Source organism: Equus asinus, chromosome 6 (assembly GCF_041296235.1).
Source record: "Equus asinus isolate D_3611 breed Donkey chromosome 6, EquAss-T2T_v2, whole genome shotgun sequence".
Lineage (NCBI taxonomy): Eukaryota > Metazoa > Chordata > Mammalia > Perissodactyla > Equidae > Equus > Equus asinus.
Window position 1 is genome coordinate 74,992,186 of NC_091795.1, and position 18,606 is coordinate 75,010,791.

Here is an 18,606-nt window from a genome sequence, read left to right on the forward strand (position 1 = left end):
AGGGAGGAGGGCAACAGGTGAGTGGAGCACTCCTACTACAACATGAGAACCACGGGGAGGATGCACAGAGATTTATGCCGTGAGGGGCAGAGATAACATGAAATGGTTACAGCAAAAGCTGAAGAGCCAACAAAGGTAAAGGTGAAAAATAGGAGTCTGGTGAACATTTGAAAAGGAAAAAGAGACCTTGATTTTTCTACAGAGCATGATGAATTGTCACCAAATACATTTTGAAGAGTGTTAGTTTGATCCACACAGAAGGAAACAGAACCTGGTTCTGAATCCAAGGATAGAGTGGAATAAGGAAATGGAAGTATTCAAAGACAGTCCCCACTTTTCCATTCCTGAAGCGGATAAAATTATGCATCATTCAAGTTAACATATCTAAGGAGAGAGAGAAACATCAGACTACATATAACTCCTTAGCCTGGATCCAAAGGAACTGTTTTCTGGACTTCTAGAAGAAAGAAAATTCTTCTCTTTAAAGGAAATTAGATTTCCTCTCAAGAGGTGACTGTTAGAGGCAGGTAGGCTACAAGGCCACTCCTTCAGGCATCCTTTTCTCTAATCTGCCCATCAACCACCTAGGCCTTCCCTCATCCTTTCACAGCACCCAGCCTGACCTGGCTTCTCACAGGTGAATCTTACACTTCTTTTGTGGCTATCAGAGGCATCTGTCTATTTCTCACAGCCCCACTCAAAGATCATCTCCCTGATTGTCACGGTCTTCCATAATCTGGACCCACCCACCCAATCTCATTTCTTACTGTTCTTCAGTTCCCCTAAATACATTAATCTCCTGCCTGTCCTATGGAAACAGGAGACTCATTCCCACCATATCTTCCATCCTGTTATTTCCTTTACTTAAAGGCCAGCCTCTCCTTCACTTTTCCAAGTCATCCAGACTCTGGTAAGTTTTCCTTTACTCCATCCCCACTGATGGCCCCTTCCTGATTCTCCACTAGAATTTATAATAAGTACCACATCATTTGCCAGTTAATTAGGTATTATCCTATAGTATTAACTATTTTTCAGTCATGTTAGCCTGATCCCTCCAACTGGAGTGCCTAGAAGAGTATCTGGCATATGGTTGGCACTCAATAAATACTTTTTGATAGCCTGAATGAATCAATCACAGTAAATTGAAAATTTGTATTACAGAGGCGAGGAGAACAGAGCTTCTGTCTTCATTATGGCAAGCCTAGGATAAGACAACCAGTAAGAAATACACTGAGAACTACTTAGGCTTGGAAAGTTATAGACATTTCAATAGCACCTAAAGATTTATGTCTGTGTCAATCAACAAGCCTCTCAGAGTACAGAAGAATTGTGAAATAAACTACTCAATGAGTCACAGATTATATTCTTGTCCTCATGGGAGAGTGGGAATTTTCAAAAATCCAATTTAAGAAGTTTCTCCCAAATTTGGGGATAAAAAAATTCAATAAGTACTAATAACATTCTTTGCATCCAAAGGCTTCCCCCGCTTTGAGAGTTCTCGAAATGTTTAACAAAAGGATCTTTAATATGAAAACAGATCTTACAAATTAAAAAAAAAAGTCATAAGAACATGTAATAGAAACTACAGGTAATTTAATTGGGGTAAAGAATGTTAATACATGATTATATAAAATACAAAGGGCTAATAAACATGGAAAATCTTCAATCTCAATTAAAAAAATCTATGAAAAACAAATTGAAATTAATCTGTGAGCAATGTGATAAAAAATCACACTTCATAGGAATACTCAAAACCACTAAGACTTTACAGACTATAATTTATTTCATTTATCAAAGTATTATTTGACAGTGACCACACTTACTCTGTTTAAAAGACTAAGGATGTGAAATAATCTAATACACACGTCACTGACATATTTACTTTCACGTAAAAATCACTACAGGAAATTAACATAAAGCAACACTTAACAAAGAAATTAATCAAGGAGACTGCAAAGTGTTTCAATCTTATGTAAAGTATTTCTAATATGCACACTAAATTTTCCAGCTATTTAGAGTCACAAGTCACCTTTCAAGACAATAAGGCAATTAAGTTGTGAAACGCTTGCCTCCTACCTGGAAATGGGTTTTCTGGGAATTTTTTTTCACTCCTTCAAAATGGCTTAGTTAAGCTAGAAGACAAATAGAAGCCACAGGAATGGGAGAACAACAGAAAGAAAGAGAAAAAGAGTTTTGCCAAGGGCCGAGGAGGAAAATGCTTAGTTGTGCCCCAGAAGTGAGACATGGGAAATGGAGAGCGCTTCCTTTCAAATTTCTTTTCTTTCAAATTTCTTTTCTCGGAGTAAAGTGCACCCTAATCTTCTCAAAATGCCTGTGTCATCTTCCTGTTTGAGTTAAGAACATCCTTCCTAGAAATATAATTAGGAAGGATTAGCTGCTGCATAAAGAGGCTTTGAACAAATTAAGAAAGAATGATGTCTCGCTTCAGATTCTGCCCATCAAATCTCCAAATACCAGCACTTGGCAAAGCACCAACCCCAGGCAAAGGAATAAAAGGCAGCACTTCAGAAGCAGTAAAAGCCATGCCTATGTCAAGAAGGCCCTAGAATGAGAATTTTTTAAAAATAAATTCTGTACCTGTGGCAAACAGTCCAGCTAACTTTTAAAGATTTAGGAAGAGAGGGGCTGGCCCGGTGGTGCAGCAGTTAAGCGCACACGTTCCGCTTCAGTGGCCTGGGGTTCTGCCACTTCGGATCCCACATGCCGACATGGCACCACTTGGCAAGCCATGCTGTGGTAGGCATCCCGCATATAAAGTAGAGGAAGATGGGTACGGATGTTAGCTCAGGACCAGTCTTCCTCAGCAAAAAGAGGAGGACTGGCAGCAGATGTTAGCTCAGGGCTAATCTTCCTCAAAAAAAAAAGATTTAGGAACAGCTTCTACCTTAGTAGCTTACTATAATGAAGTAACTGTCACGTTTTCTTCATGAGACAGAATACGTTTTAACTAAGTGAATCTTGAAAATTTTGGAAGATGGAAAAAAAAACTGTACCTAATACATTCTTGTTCTTTTATCCACTGTGCTCAAATAGAGAGACAAGTATCTAGGATTAATTCTACTCACAGATACTGATATTAGTCAAATATTTCTTCTGTGTTTTGGGGAAAGCTAACTCCACGAATCACATCACTCTGGAATCATATGAACTCTAAGTGAAAAATAAATAAAATTTGCCTGAATGTCCCTGTTTGGTTTCTATGAGAGTTGAGCCAATCTTGCATCAAGGTTCAAACCAATTAATATTTAATTAAATACTCATGAGTACAAGGAAGCTCAAGCTCATAAACTAGATTTATAGTGTCAGTTTCAGTATTCTTCCCAAGAGACTGGCTGCCTGGGCTCTGCTGTCACTTTTTGTTTGTTAATGTGCCTTACGTCTATCACAAGCATTCTAGGAATTGCAAGGAACAAGAAGACTTGGCACTGCAAGGTCACGAAGACTGAGAGAATGGAACGAAATCTGATCAAGGAAAGAACCTTGGAACATTCCAAGATATATAGGATATACCCCTCATCACCTAGAGGAACGGGATGGCAGGGTGGGACTACTGTCCTGGAATGGTAAGTGGGATGACTGAGTGAACTTTTTGCCCACTCTGATCAGTGACTCATGGAACTGGTCTCCCTCAATAACTTTGGGGAAACTGAGGCAGCTTAGAACATAGGTTAATATCTGCATTCCTGCAGGGTCAGACTTTTGAATTCAGAGCAATCAAGTATCACCTACGTTTATTCATTCACCAAGGAAGTATTGTGCCAGGCAAAGTAAATCACACAAATGGAAATGAATGCTACGGAAGGAGGGGGTAGGGAAATATCATGCTATGAGAGCATCTTTCAGGGAGTAACAGAGGTATCAGGGAACGCTTCCCTGAGGAAACAGGGATCAGCAAAATGAGCAGGTATTAACGGGGAAGAGGCGCCAGTGCACGTGTGTGTCCTGGGGGAGGGGCAGGTGCAGACTGCAGACAGAGAAACTGTGTCAGGAAGAAGCTGGGCAGGGTCAAGGAGCTGTCTGTGACATGGTGACAGTTTGTTGCCTGTGTATGACAACAACCAGGGGATAGGGTGCAAGGTGAGACCGGGGCATCTGATGCCCCAGGAGTGGGGAACAAATCTTTATCCTTAGGGCACTGAGAAGCCAGTGAAGGCTTTTATGCAGAGCAGGGCAAGACGAGACTTCCATTTCGAAAAAATCCCTCTAGTTATGGACTAGACGTCACACTTCATCAAGTCCCAAGCATGTGGGATACAGGGGACAGTCAGAGTCTGTCCACCCCACTCATGGGAAAGTCCACCTAAGTCCAACGAGTAGAGGAACATTCTCCAATCCACTGTTTCATTTCACTCAGGCTTCCTGGTTCCTCCTGCTATCCTGTATAAACACATAAACATCTTGTCCAAAAATAGCAGTCCTGAAAAATGACAGATATTTTCCCCTGGATTAGCAAATCTAGGGTTTCTCTTCTCCACAGTGTTTAAGTACACATTCTTTCCACTTAGAAGTTCTTGCTTCCAGGACCATAGGATCAGCTACTTCTGCTAGGGCATCTCTAACACACTTGAGAAACAGAAAAATAGGTAAAAAATATACTCAACCTCAAGAACCTCAGTGAAAATATACCAACTCTAAGCATATTTACCGTATAAGTTATTTACCTTAGCTTTGTATTTCCTACTTGTGCATATTTTGTATAATGTGAGGTGTACTTGTCACCTCCCTCACACAGGACTCACGTCTTATAGGTTCTTTATTCTGATCCCAGGCAACTCTGAGGCAGAGAACTGCTATAAAAATTCAGTCTTAAATTTTAGTCTACACTTTGCTCAAACATAAACAAACTTTCAAGCCAAGGAAAACAAGGAAAGAGGATTTAGTGCAACCCCAGAGGCACCTTGGAAGGACTCATGGGCAGTATCTGTGGTATGCCAAATATATCCAAATGTAAGGAGGAATTTTTACGTTAATCTGCACAACACCCAAACTCAGGATCTCAAAGTCATTCTCACATTTGGCATCAACCATGCGGGCCAGGCCTAAAGCTCACGGGTCCCAGGTGTCAGCCAATATTCTGTTCCAACTGCTTATCGGTGGATTCGTGCGTGTTTTAACCCCAGTTCTACTGTCAGTTTGCGACAAGTCGTCTGACAACTAATTAATTCAATTTTCAGTGCACAAATTCATTTCAACATAGAATAATCATATGGGAAACACTTGAACAGGCTCATTATTGAAGGGAAGGACATTCCTAGCCTTCTCCCTACTCCTCTCCACATCCGCCCACCCCTTCCTAACTCCCCCCAAGGAAGTTGCAATCAGAGTCCACAGGCCACTTTGTCTGGTGGGTGGGGCCATTGTATGTCAAAAGGTACTTACTTATGAGTGATGCTGACTTTTCAATCCCTAGTTCCATGAGGCTAAGGGCATAAGGAGAGCCAGGGCCCCTTCTGGTGCCTGGCCATCTCTAGGCTCTTGACTTCTTGGTTTTCCCTCTGGCCCCCACCACAAATGCCTGAGTGTGCTGGTCCTGAGATTTCAGAGACGAGAACTAAGACTATACAACTATGTACCAGGAGGCTTTGGGGAGAAAAAGGAAAAAAATAAAATCTTAAAAAAAATAAATAAATAAATACTAGCTATTATTATTATTACATAGCACTAAAACATCATCCCGATATCTAGCAATTAAACTGGGGAGGAAGCTCTGGCCCAGCACTTGGCCCTTTTGAGTTGCAAACTCTGAGTTTCCACCCAATTCCTTATGTATCTTTCACCAGAACTTAAACCCAGTCAGTTGCCAGTTCTATCTCAAAACTACTCATGGCCAAGCTTTCCTCGTGGGACTCAGCAGGGCGCAGAAGGGTGAGGCACAAGCTATCTTCCCTCCTCTTCTCCTGCCTCTCCCAACCCCACCCCACGGTCCACTCTTAGTCCCACTCAGGAGGAAAAAGTTCCTTGCTACCAGTTCCTCAAACATCTCACGCCACCATTTTCCTCAGGTGCCTGTTTTTCTCGAATGACAAAATAGCGCTGACCAACAGATACCAATATAATCAAACTTTACAGGAAGGATTATGAAGTCTTTCTCAAACACCCTGACATTGCTATATCCAGGTGGGCTTGGTTATCTGATGTATTCACAAAGGTCTTCTTCTGGAATTTCCACATATACCTACCTACACAGCATTACTCATAAGCATTGCCTCATAAGAGGCAAAAACTGGGAAATTTCCAAACATCCATCAAGGGCAGAATAATAAATTGTAGCATATTCATATGATGGAACAAGCTTTGGCAATGTTAATGCGAATTACAGCCACACACAACTGCATAGATGAATCTCAGCCATAACATTGAGTGAAAAAATATGCTAAGATTCATTTATATATAGTTCAAAAACAGACAGAACTCGGGCCAGCCTAGTGGCATAGTGGTGAAGTTTACATGCTCCACTTTGGTGGCCCAGGGTTCGCAGGTTTGGGTCCTAGGCGTGGACCTACCATTCATCAAGCCATGCTGTGGTGGCATCCCACATAAAATAGAGGAAGATTGGCACAGATGTTAGCTCAGTAACAATCTTCCTCAAGCAAAAAGAGGAAGATTGGCAACAGATGTTAGCTCAGGGACAATCTTCCTCTCACACACACACACAAAACAGACAGAACTGATCTTTGGTGTTAAAATTCAAGAGAGTAGCTCCCTTTGGGAGGAGGACAAGGGTAGATCCAGGAATAAGGGGGCTTTGTGGTGCTGGCAATGCTCTGCTCTTGGACATGGACGGCACTGACATGCGGGTGCTATCATTTTGGGATAATCACCAGGCTGTGGGCACTTCTGACTTGTGTACTCTTCTGTATGTAATTTCAATTTTTAAAAAGTTTAAAACAAATGCATATGAAATGACAAAATCGGTCATTGGTTCAAAATTTTAGTTCTCATCCCATCCTTAAGGTGTCATGAAACGAACACTAAAACCTTCGGATTGAGTTCCTTTTCTTGAACTTTCTACCACTTTCCCTTTTTTTCCACATCATAAAATAGGGATCAAAACCTTCATCTCATGGACTTATTTGGCAGATCAAATACTACAAGGAATGCAAAGTAGTTTGCAAAATGTTCAGGGCTTTACAAAGGCAAACAGTATTACTCCAAGAGAAAAAGGTAACTCCTGTAATATAAATATTCATGGAACAATCCTCAGACAGGGATTTAGACATTATTAATATTTTTTTCTCAAGGCAAAACTCAAAACAAAAATGCATTAAACAAACATTTATTGTAACCCTTCTCTGCCTATGTAGATAAAGAGATGAAAGACTGGGTAGTGTGATGATGATAATGGAACCACAGGAAGCACAAAAGAGAAGGGGGGCAGTCGGCGGACTGGGGGGCTTTCACACTGAGAAAGGTCCCCCTTGTAGGCTGAGAGATCATTTAGGGAAACTGTCCATTCGAGCACTGACAATTTCCTTGGCTTCTTAGGTAAGTTCAGACAAAGTCTCAAATTTCAAGTATTAGTGCTACAAAAGGCTTAAAATTTCTCCCTAAAGTTTTAACTACTGGTGTAGTTTTATGAGTTTTTTTCCTTCAGGGGTAGTATAAGACTAGTCCAAACAAAGGGAATTATCTTACATTTTGTTGTTGATGTTGCTGTTTATTAGGAGAGAATACTTCAAGGAACATTCCACAAAGGCTCGCATCCTTGTAGATATCACAGCATATAGTTTTTTTAAGACACAACCACAGTGACAGGAAGCTAAGAATTGGGTAGAGATAAAGGACAGTGTAGTACCCTCTTCTCCATGGCACAGACATCACTCAACACTGCTTCCTATCAACTGACCCATGGTAACCATGAAGGACTCGCTTCTCAAGAACTTTGAAAGTGCAACCCATCATTTCAGTGTGAATTTAAAGGGCCTTCCCTATATTGAGAAAATATCTGGCATGCTATAAGCTCACTTGATAAATACAAAACGCATTTTAATTATCTCATCTTTTAAAAGAACATTTTCTACTTTGCTTCTTTTCTCTTCACCACATCGCTGGGAAGAAGATGATGGAGAAGACGGATAGTTAATACCATTAGATAAATTCAGTCCCCTCAACTGGTTTGAGACAGGACAAAACTAATTCTTCCAGAGAAACTAACCACCACCCTTTGTAACATCAGGACACCACAAAATGACGAAAATAGCCATCACCAGGGAAGAAAACAGACTAGATGCATGTGAGCTCTTTAGATTTGACATCCATATCCTGAGTAAAACCAGACTTCCTTCTCAAGCTCAAAGAGAGAGGACTGGGTACACTGTCTCCTACAAAAGTGCTTCCTCTTTACACAGTATAGATAACAGCTCCCCATTTGGCAAAGCAGTGGTCTTTTGTACCAAAATTCTTTAAACAACCAAAAGATATCAGCAGCTAAAGAAGGCCCCTTACAACCTCTGCCTTGTGGTTCCATGGTCAGTACCTATAACACTCATCATGATCAACAAGAATAAAGACAGACATTCTACACAAGTCAAAACAGTCTCACTGAGCAGCACTAAGAGTTGAAAACAAACTTTCATGGGAAACTTCAACATATATGCGAAGAATAATATTGAGAGATGATGAAAAACCTCTGGAAAGCTGAACAGTTTTGAATTTTGCTCCTTTGTGGAGTCTCCCGGCCATAACTTATAAGCATGAATACCTTTTTACAGATAGGACTAAAGACAGACCCTGGATGCACCTGTGACCTAACAGTGGCAATTCTTCAATGAATATGTTGACAGCTGCTGGTCAATAGCATCTGTAGGATGTAATTATGAGTGTAACCTGAAGTGTTACTTTGGCCTAAGGAATCCAGTATTATAAAGTGAAGTAAAAGTTCAAAGAATCAAAAAAGTGACTGCAAAAGCTTGTATACAGGAAGATGAGGCATCATTTGGTCTTTTCTTTAGCTCATGGAGTACCCATGATGTGGCCCACAAAACTGGAGAAAGGAACACCATAATAATAAAGTTCCATGAAAAGCATGAATGAAATTCCTAACTACAGCAATGACAATTGCCAGAATGCCCGGGGCAGGGTCTTCCCAAACCAATACTTGACCAAGTGGCCAGCCATGTACCACTCATACCCACTTGCTTTTAGTCCCTAATAAGGTACAGAGCATAATCTTGGCTATTCATCCATAAAGCTATGTCAGAGACCATCCATTCACCAAGCATCAATCACCTTCAAAGACCTTGGAGATCCATGACATTACCAAAGAAGTCTTCAAAAACAGCAGGATGGAAAGACCTCCACATCCTCCTTTTCTCCCACAGTCCCAAGCGTGTATCACACCTGATTCTCTTCTCCTTTGCCTCCCACGTTCAATTAGGTACCAAGGTTTTTTATTTACAATAGCTCGAGTTCACTTCCTTCCTCTACGTTACCAGCACTACCACACCCATTACAGGGACATCCTCCAATGACCACTGATTCTAACCTTCCAAGGCAGATGAAAAATCACAGCATTCTTCCTACTTGAAACTTTCCTTTGGTTTTTTTTTGTTACTCTTCATTACAGAAAATTTCAAAATATAAAAAGTAGAGAGAATTGTGTAAGAAACTTCCATGTACCCATCTCTAACTTCAATAATTATTCCCTCATAGCAAATTTTGTTCTCTCTATACCTCAACCCACTGGATAATTTCAATCAGAGCTCAGACATCATATAATTTCATCTGTAAATACTTTAACATGATTCTCCTCCTTACATAACTACAGTGCCATCATCACTGCCCCCAAAATCAATAATCATTCTTTTATATCATCAAATTTCCAATGTCAGCATTTTCACGATTGCCCTATAAATCATCATCGTTATATTTTTCTTTTATTTACAGTTTTTTTGTTGGTTTTAATCAGGATAGACATAGGCCAAAGGTGATTAGTTAATGTTTCTTAAGCCTCTTTTAAATGATAGGGGAAAAAAAGGTAATGGAGGGGGAACCTATTTTGTTTTATTGTGTCTATTTGGAATTGTTTTATTGAAATCTTAGTCTTTAACTTGGTTTTTAACCAGTCTTTAAAACCTTTTCTCACCACTAGTCTTCATCTATATCAAGCTGCAATCAAATCATCTTAAATGTGGTCATTTTTAAATATGTCCAGAAATTCTTTGATATTTCTCCCTTCAAAGAGTGAAGCTCAATTCCACTTCCTTTGAGGGTGGACTTGACTTAGTGACTCGCTTCTAATGAGTAGAAAAGGTGGCAGTGAAGGTGTGTCATTTTCAAGACTAAAGACTAAAAAGGCACTGAGGCTTTCTCCTTGCTCTCTCCAGTGTGGGATCACTCGCTCTGGGAGAAGCCAGCAGCCATGCTGTGAGGACACTCAGGCAGCTCTGCAGAGAGGTCCATGTGGAGGGGAAGGGAAGCCCCCTGCCACCAGCCAGTGTTGGAACTGAGGCCTCCTGTCAACACCCATGGGAGTCATCTTGGCAGTGGATTCTCCATGCCCAGTCGAGTTGAGCTGCCCCTGCTGACTGGAATCTCACGAGACCCTGAGCCAGAACTCTCAGCTAGGCACCTCCTCCTGGATCCCTGACCCACAGAGACTATCAGTCAAGCGTGTTTTCCCACTAAGTTTTAGGGAGATCTGTTGCACAGCAACAGATAATACACAATACTGTCTGACATGACATCACTGCCTTTCCTGGAAATGCCTTTCTTCTCCAGTTCTTTGTGTCCAAATTTAACCATCTTTTCAAGCTCACAGACCACCTTCTCCAGAGCCATCCCAGGACCTCCACTTCCCCAACACTCCCAAATCTGGAAACAACTGCTCTGATTCCCTAAAGAACTTTGTATCTGATTCTAAGTCAAGCCGTCTAAAGTTTGGCCAAAGGTAAAACCAATTCATCTAATACTCACCTGCCTAAAATGTGTAGTTTTAACATTACAGTTTTACTAAAATAGCTGTTCCTCAAACATGCCAGGGACACTTCCGCCCCAGGGCCTCTGCCCCACCCCCACATATCTTCATGGTTCATGGTTTACCTTCTTCAGGCCCTTGCTTAAATGCTACCTGCTCAGCAGGGCCTTGCCCGACAGCCTACTGAAACCACCAGAGCTCTCACTCATTCCCACCCACACACCCCCAGCACTCCCCACCCATTATTGCAGTTTTATTTTCTTCACACACTTATCACAATCTAACATAGGTTTACATATGCCACTTATCAATCATCTCTCCATCGCCAGAGTGTAAGCACCAGGAAGGCAGACATTTTAACTGTTCAGAGCTACATCCTGAGCCCTAGGACAGTGCATGGTACATAGAATGTGCTCAATAAAAACTTGCTGAATAAATGATCAAGACTGCAGCATTTCACACACCACAGAATGGATGTAACACTAACTAAATATTTTGATATTTTAGGTGTCTTACGTCTACAAGCATTTTAAGGAGGCTTAATCAATCTCTTCTTTCACTAGATAAAAACAAAACAAAACCTTGAAACACCCTAAAGTAGGTAATCTTAAAAACAGATAACTTTAAAATTGCTACATTTCTCAAAAATAGCCGAAATGGTCCTATCATATGTGCTTCCTTGGCAGTTTGGTTAAATATGATTTCAGGTGATCATATCATTACCTAATGTCATCAGTGGGCCAACTGTGCTCCTTCCTTTGCATCCCTCTCAAGTTATAGCTCATCTATCACTTCAAAATCTCCTTAAGAGCAGAAGTGGATGTTGTACATCTTAATATTCCCTGCAGTACCCAGATAACAATGCAACCTATAAAAGTTTACTAAGAAAAATATCAGAATTGTTAGCATCTTAAGCTATTTCTTCTCCTTACCCAAAAGCACCCAGTAGGCACACCCATATACCCATGCCTGTAACAATGCTATCATAAAAAGCATCTTCACTCAGCAGATGAAGTCTCTGAAGCAAATTATCCAATGACTTTTATTTTCTCAAAGCCCAGTTAGAACGGAAACCTTAGCCTCCTCTTTGACTCACAAGGTTGTTGTTAAATTACTCTGCTGCTACCAAAAAAAGAAGGAAAAAAAGGTTCCTCCTTTATCGGACATCTGACATATGGTTCTTACGAACAATCCATATATACACAACACAGAAGGTCAAATTCTAACAGCGGATGGTGACAGTCAAGATAAATGATGTCACTTGTAAAGTACTTCACAGTTTATATAGGTAATAATACTAAAAAAAATTGCAATAAACAGTAATCTGACTCTTGATTGCCAAGGCATAGTTCAACACAAAATCAGTCTTTGTTTTTAAGATCCAGAACAATGCTGGAAGAGAGATGTCTAGCTATGATATCATCAAAGCTTTACATCATTTCAAGGATACACAGTTACATTTATGTTCTGGCACAAAAAAACATGACTATCCTTTAGAGAAGAGGTCAGCAAACTACAGCTCACAAGCCAAAGTTGGCCCAGAGCCTGTTTTTGTATGGCCCACAAGCTAAGAATGATTTTTACATTTTTAAATGGTTGGAAAGAAATCGAAATAATGGATGACGTGAAATTTATAAGAAATTCAAATTTCAGCATCCATAACATTTTACTGCAGCGGTCACACTCACATTTACACATCATCTACAGCAGCTTGTGTGCTACGACAGCAGAATTGAGAAGCTGCAACAGAAACCATATGTCCCACAAAGCTGAAGATGTTTACTCTCTAGCCCTTTAAAGAAAAAGTTTGCGACCTTCAACTCAGGGCATGGATGCTGGATCCTGACTGCCTTCATTTAAAGCCTAACACTTATCCTCCTTATTCTGCCTCCATTTAAATCCTAACACATTATTATTACTCACTTATTAACTCTGTGACCTTGAACAATTTACTTAACCACTCAGTACCTCAGTTTCTTCATCTGTAAAATTGGGTTAATAACAGTACCAGCCTTTTGGGGTCATTGTGAGTTGTAAATTAATACATCCAAAGCCTTTGAAATAGTACTTGGCATACAGTAAGCCATTACTAAGGATTAGTTATAGCTACCATTCCTTCTTCTTGAGAGCTGCAGGATGTGTTTTCTAATTGAAGTGCTAGCAAAGTGGTTAGATTTCAAACTAGTCTCCCAGATCTATTTATCACAGCAGAACAGAAGCATGAGATAAGAAGAAACGAAAGAAAAATGAAGAAAAACAGAAGATTAAGGAGAGAAGAAGAGGAGACAGGAAAAAGTTATAAGAACCCCACTCAGCAGGGAGAGTAGGTGGCCTATTCAAGAGGGAAGCATCAATTAGGATAATTTCATCTATAGTAACAGATTAAATAACTTCTGTGGGCTGACTGGATACTAATCACCATGTGGAAGCTATGCTTAGGCGGGGGAAAGCATCTGGAATTCTAAGCAAGAGACTTACAAACGAAGTGCTGGGTCAAGCCCATTTTTAAGTTGAGAACTTCCTGTATTTTACATTCCTAGACAAACGACAAGTGATAGTTGCAGTAAATTCTGAATCTGGTTATCCATGGGGAGTAGCTAATTAAAAGGAAACCATTTGTAGAAGGACCCTGTGCAGCCGAGGGGCCGCTCCTAAGGTAACCCAGAGGAGGAAGGGACAATCGTTCTTATCCATGAGTTCTCATTTTGTTCAGAACAGCACTCACTTCCTAACGCTAAGAAAAAACCATGTTCCCATAAATAGAACACAAGCTCATTCACCAAAAATGGACCTGCATGGCAACTGGGAGGTAAACATGGTGTTTATAGAAGATACACTTAACCTGCTACCGAGGTGGAGAAATTCTCTTTCAAAAAGTGAGGACTCACTCTCGTTTGAATACCTTCTCTGTGCATAGCTGAGTTCCTACCTTTTCCATATATCTTTAAAAATCACACTCACTGTTTCTTTTTAAATTATTATTTAAAAACTCTAGAGCACCCCCCACCCGAAAAAAGTATTTGTTAACTCACAACTCCACCACAATCAAACAGCTATCTTTATTTTTCCCTTCCAACCTTGATCCCTATAATCCTCACTATTGCTGTGGTTTATGCTTATGGTAAACCTTCCCTGCAGAGGCTAAACACACATATCAAATATTTTTAAGAGACTTGATGTGTCAGCATAATATGTAAAGCCTTAAGGAAAGGAAAGAAACACATTATTATCCAAGTGATTTCTGCAAACGGTGCAGGAAAAGGAGAGTGATTTAAAGCAAGGCAACAAAGAGATAATTAAGATGCTCCCAGGCTAGAGGCAAGTTCAAAACACTCACTGAGAATGTATCTGCTGGGAGAGTCCTACTGAAGGCTTTGGCTTGAGGGTCAAGGTCATCTGGGCCATGGGACTGACTCTTGGGAGAGTGTCTGCCTTCTTAGATGAAGTGTGCTTTGCTGCTGGCTCAGAAGGGACCCAGGAGGAAGCAGCTCCGGGACTCTGCCCTCCAAGGACTGGTGATGAAGTGTCCTGGGCAACTGTTGTCTCACAGGCTTGGCCCTTGGTCCCTGGTTTACACACACAGAGTTGAGGCCGGAGACACATCCCTCCATTCTGGCACGGTGGGACACAGCTTGCTGCAGAAAAACAATATAAGACACAGCTTTGAAGGAAAGCATTGTAGACTTCAGTAATTCTTCCAAAGGCTTAACAGTAAAATCAGGATGTTCCCCAATAAAATAAAACCACAGTTAAAGACACGATGACAATGATGACAGCTAACATTTATTAACAGCTTCCTATGTGCCAGGCACTGTTCTAATATATAGCAACAAATTTAATCTCCAGCAACCGCCTGAAGTAGATATCTCGCCCATCTTACTGATGAAGAAACAGACACAGGGATTATCTAATTTGCCAAAGGTCACAGAATTACTAGTAAATAGAAGAGATGGGATTTGAATCCAAGTGAACTGGCTCCAAAGTCATCCTTCTGAACCACTTTACCACAGCTGCCTCTACAAGGAAAACAAGAAAACGCTCTGCTCTTCCTTTTAAGTTGTGTTCTGTGGCTTAAGTTTAAATTTTAGGTATCCAAACAAGATGTGGTAAAAAACAAAAGCCCAAGCCCAAAAAAAGCTCAACTACAGACTCCACCTTGCACAAACTATGAGAGCTTGGAAAGACTGTTTAGTCCAACCCACTTTTTTTTACATAAGAGAAAAACCAAGGGCAGAAAGGTAGAGTCATCCAATACATACTTTTATACTTAAAAAAAAATGCCAGTACACTGTACACCATCCCTAATTTTATAAGGAAAAGCAACCAAAAAGAAACAACCTCTTGGGGCTGGCCCAGTGGCATAGTGGTTAAGCCCGTACGCTCCGCTTCAGCAGCCCAGGGTTCGCTGGTTCAGATCCTGGGTGCAGACCTACACACCGCTCATCAAGCCACGCTGTGATGGCATCCCACATACAAAATAGAGGAAGAATGGCACCGATATTAGCTCAAGGCCAATCTTCCTCACCACCGCCCCCCAAAAAAAGAAACCATCTCTTTATCTCCTACTTGCCAGGATGCGAGTACTTTCAATCATCAGACTTGTGGGTCAAGTGGAGTTTTAAAGTGAGCAGTACTCTGGGTCATGGGTAAGCGAGGGCTTTTATCATAGGCAACGCCCCATGGGATTTTAGATGTTACTGACTTGTTTCATTAGGTTAATGTCATAGTCCTGTGGACATGATTCCTTCAGTCCTTTATTTGTCCAAATATATTTATTTGTGCCAACCTATTGCTATCAGTACACTTTTGACTCCAATTCTTGGTCTTGTGGCAGATCACAATACTAAATCTCCCACAAAATTCAATGCAAGATGGAGTCCACAAAATAATTACAAAATAGCTGAGAGATATGAACCAGAGAGGAGGCTCAGTTATGGAAAAGCCAAATGACCAAGACCTGAGAGCCCTAAAACCTCCTGATTTTCTATAAAAGAGAGAAGATACTTTTCCCATCTTCCTAATACAATTCCTATTACCTACAGCAAATAATGCCAAGAAACGGCCCTCAAGAGTCAGAACACTAGGGTGAGAAACTTTCCAAAAGTTGGGGAGTATTCTTAAAAAAAAGAAAAGAAAAATGCAGCCAGCTGCCTAGGCGACCTTAGGGTAAGTTACTTAACCTTGGCCTCTGCACCTATATGTGTTTGGGGACAAGGGAAGGGCAGTAGCTGCTTGTTCTAAAATAGCCCCCAAAGGCTCTTCCCATATTAGGCTTCTAGAATTCAAAGTCAAAAGCTATGCACTTCTAGAGTTCACGATTCTAATTTATCAGCATTTCCCTGGCTGACTGATGATCATCAGGTCCTACTCAGCCATGGTTATTAATGGAATGTCACAGGAATGGAAAGGGGCTCCACCCAGAGAGAGCAGAAGTGGCCACGAGAGGGGACTAGACTGGGCTCTCAGAGCTGAGCCTCTGCCAGAGATCACCCCCCACCCCCGGCACTTTCATGTATACATTCTCTTCATGCTTTCAATTAGGAACGTGTTTCAGTTTAACATCTGAGAATGATTTCCGCTTCTCTTCCCTCCCAAGGTGTACTGCAAAGTCTACTCATCTACCAGGAAGGCTGCACAGAGCAGCTTACAAAAGCTGGTACCTAGATGGAGGCCGAGGACTGAAATCTTTCAAAATATCACCGAACCTGTGTATCGAAGGACACGGAGGGATTCGAAGGGTAAAAGGGTACTGATTTCTTTTTTTTAATTTTTCTAATTTTGCACATGGGAGGGTGAGGGGGACAGGGAAAGAATAATAAAAGATAAAACACTTTAAACTCACAAAAGTCTTCTACTGGAAGAAAAAGAACACGTTACATAACGGATTGACTCTATACAATACCACCCTTTTCCAGTAAATTTTAAAAGGACGATAAGAGAATGACTAGACAATTTTCTCTTCCACCTACCCCAGTGAGGCTGAGGCCACAGCCCCCTGGAGCATGCAGACAGGAGAGGCTGGCTTGAAGAGGGGGCCAGATTCCTAATTGCCAAGACAAGGCCCTCATGTGACACGAATAGCAAATCTCACGTCCCGCCAGCAGATTTTATCCAGCCATTTTTCCTACGAAATTTGGACCTCATGCAGCAATGGTTCTCACATGGCACTTCTCCTGCTGCTCAGACCAGCAGCGGCATCACCTGGCAGCTCTTTCAAAATGTACATTCTCAGGCTGCCCCAGGCCTGCTAAATCCAAAACGGGAGCCCAGCAATGTGACCGCCCTCCAGGTGAGTGTGATGTGTACTCAGGTTTGAAAAGCACTGACACGCGCCATTTCAAACTTCACCATCTCCCACCAGCAAGTTTTTGAGAATTTGTATTTTTACAATTGTAAGTTTGGTGATTTCACACTACCATTGCTTTCAATTTATTGAATTCTTGCTGTGATAAGAGTGTTTATCTTGCCCTTTTATTTTCACTGCAAAAAATAAAAACTTTTCCAAATTCTCAAGATAATTATGGGTCCCTCCCAAAAGTTTATACATTTGTGATCATCTACTTCACAGCCAACGTAAAAATGTGTAGGCATTTATGAGAAAACTGTTATTCTAAGTGAGGTGTTGAACTATATGGAATATTATAAGTAAATGTTACAGAAGTACTTTAAAAATGTTTTTTTCCACCAGTTGATTCTGCGTTTGCCTGGCCAAATGTGGTTCAACACAGTGAGGAAACACTACATCAAGATCTTATCAGTGGTTTGGGCTGTGTTTCTCAAGCTTTGCTGCGCATTAGAATTACCTGGGGAGCTTTTAAAATTCTCAGAACCCAGGCCTAACTCCAGGCCAACTGAATCAGAATCTTGGGGGCAGGGAGGCTCCGGCATCAGTAATTTTTTTTTTTTAACTTTCCAGGTGATTGCGATGCGCAGCCAGGCTTGAGAACCAGTAGGTTAGGGAACAAAATCCTAATCCAGGGACTTGCTGACAGACTAGTCTTCCTAAAATGCAGCTCTTTGAATTCCTTCTTCATTCAAAAACTTTCAACACATTTTAGCTGCCCATGAGATATATTCAAGACCCTCTACATCTGGTCCCAATACGCCTTTCCACCCTCATTGCGCCCTGGTCCCTCCCTGCAGAAGCTTGCCACTCCTCGCCTTGCACACAGGGTGCGCTGTCCTGGAACACAGGCCCCTCAAGCTCTTGTGCATCTGAAACCTCCTCCTTCTCTATGAAGTCTTTCCCAAATGCCCACCCACCCCTACCATGATCTTTATATCATGTGAACTCCTGTCGTGTTTTCATCATTCCCTTTACATTTTGCAGGTACTGTCACAGATCATCATCTTTTAACAAACTCATTTCTTATTTCCCAATTAGATTATAAACTGTAAGGCCAGTTAACTGGCTTATGCAGAACTTCTTGTACCCTAGGATGGCAGCCTGAGCCTCACCTTGGTTGATTAACTGACGTGAAAGCAGAGCCACTCCTTTGCAAAGGATGCTGGGATGTAAGAACATTTGCAAAGGAAAGATCATCAGTGGGCTCCTAATCATTACATAATAACGTCTCCACCTCCAGACTTGGTTTGCGTGTTGTTCGATCAGTCTCCAATCCTCCAAAGATATTTTTTAATCAAAACTAATATTAAAATATACCCTGCTA

General features: G+C 41.1%; 1 protein-coding gene across 8 annotated transcripts in view; it reads right to left on the reverse strand.

The window, feature by feature from the left end:
- Nucleotides 1-18,606, reverse strand: part of LTBP1 (latent transforming growth factor beta binding protein 1) — a 390,791-nt gene that overhangs the window by 331,430 nt on the left and 40,755 nt on the right. For all 8 annotated transcript variants that reach the window (XM_070512275.1, XM_070512274.1, XM_070512278.1 and 5 more), the window contains exon 3: nucleotides 14,274-14,571. In XM_070512275.1, coding sequence (XP_070368376.1) covers nucleotides 14,274-14,571 — 298 coding nt within the window. The remainder of the gene's footprint in view (nucleotides 1-14,273; nucleotides 14,572-18,606) is intronic.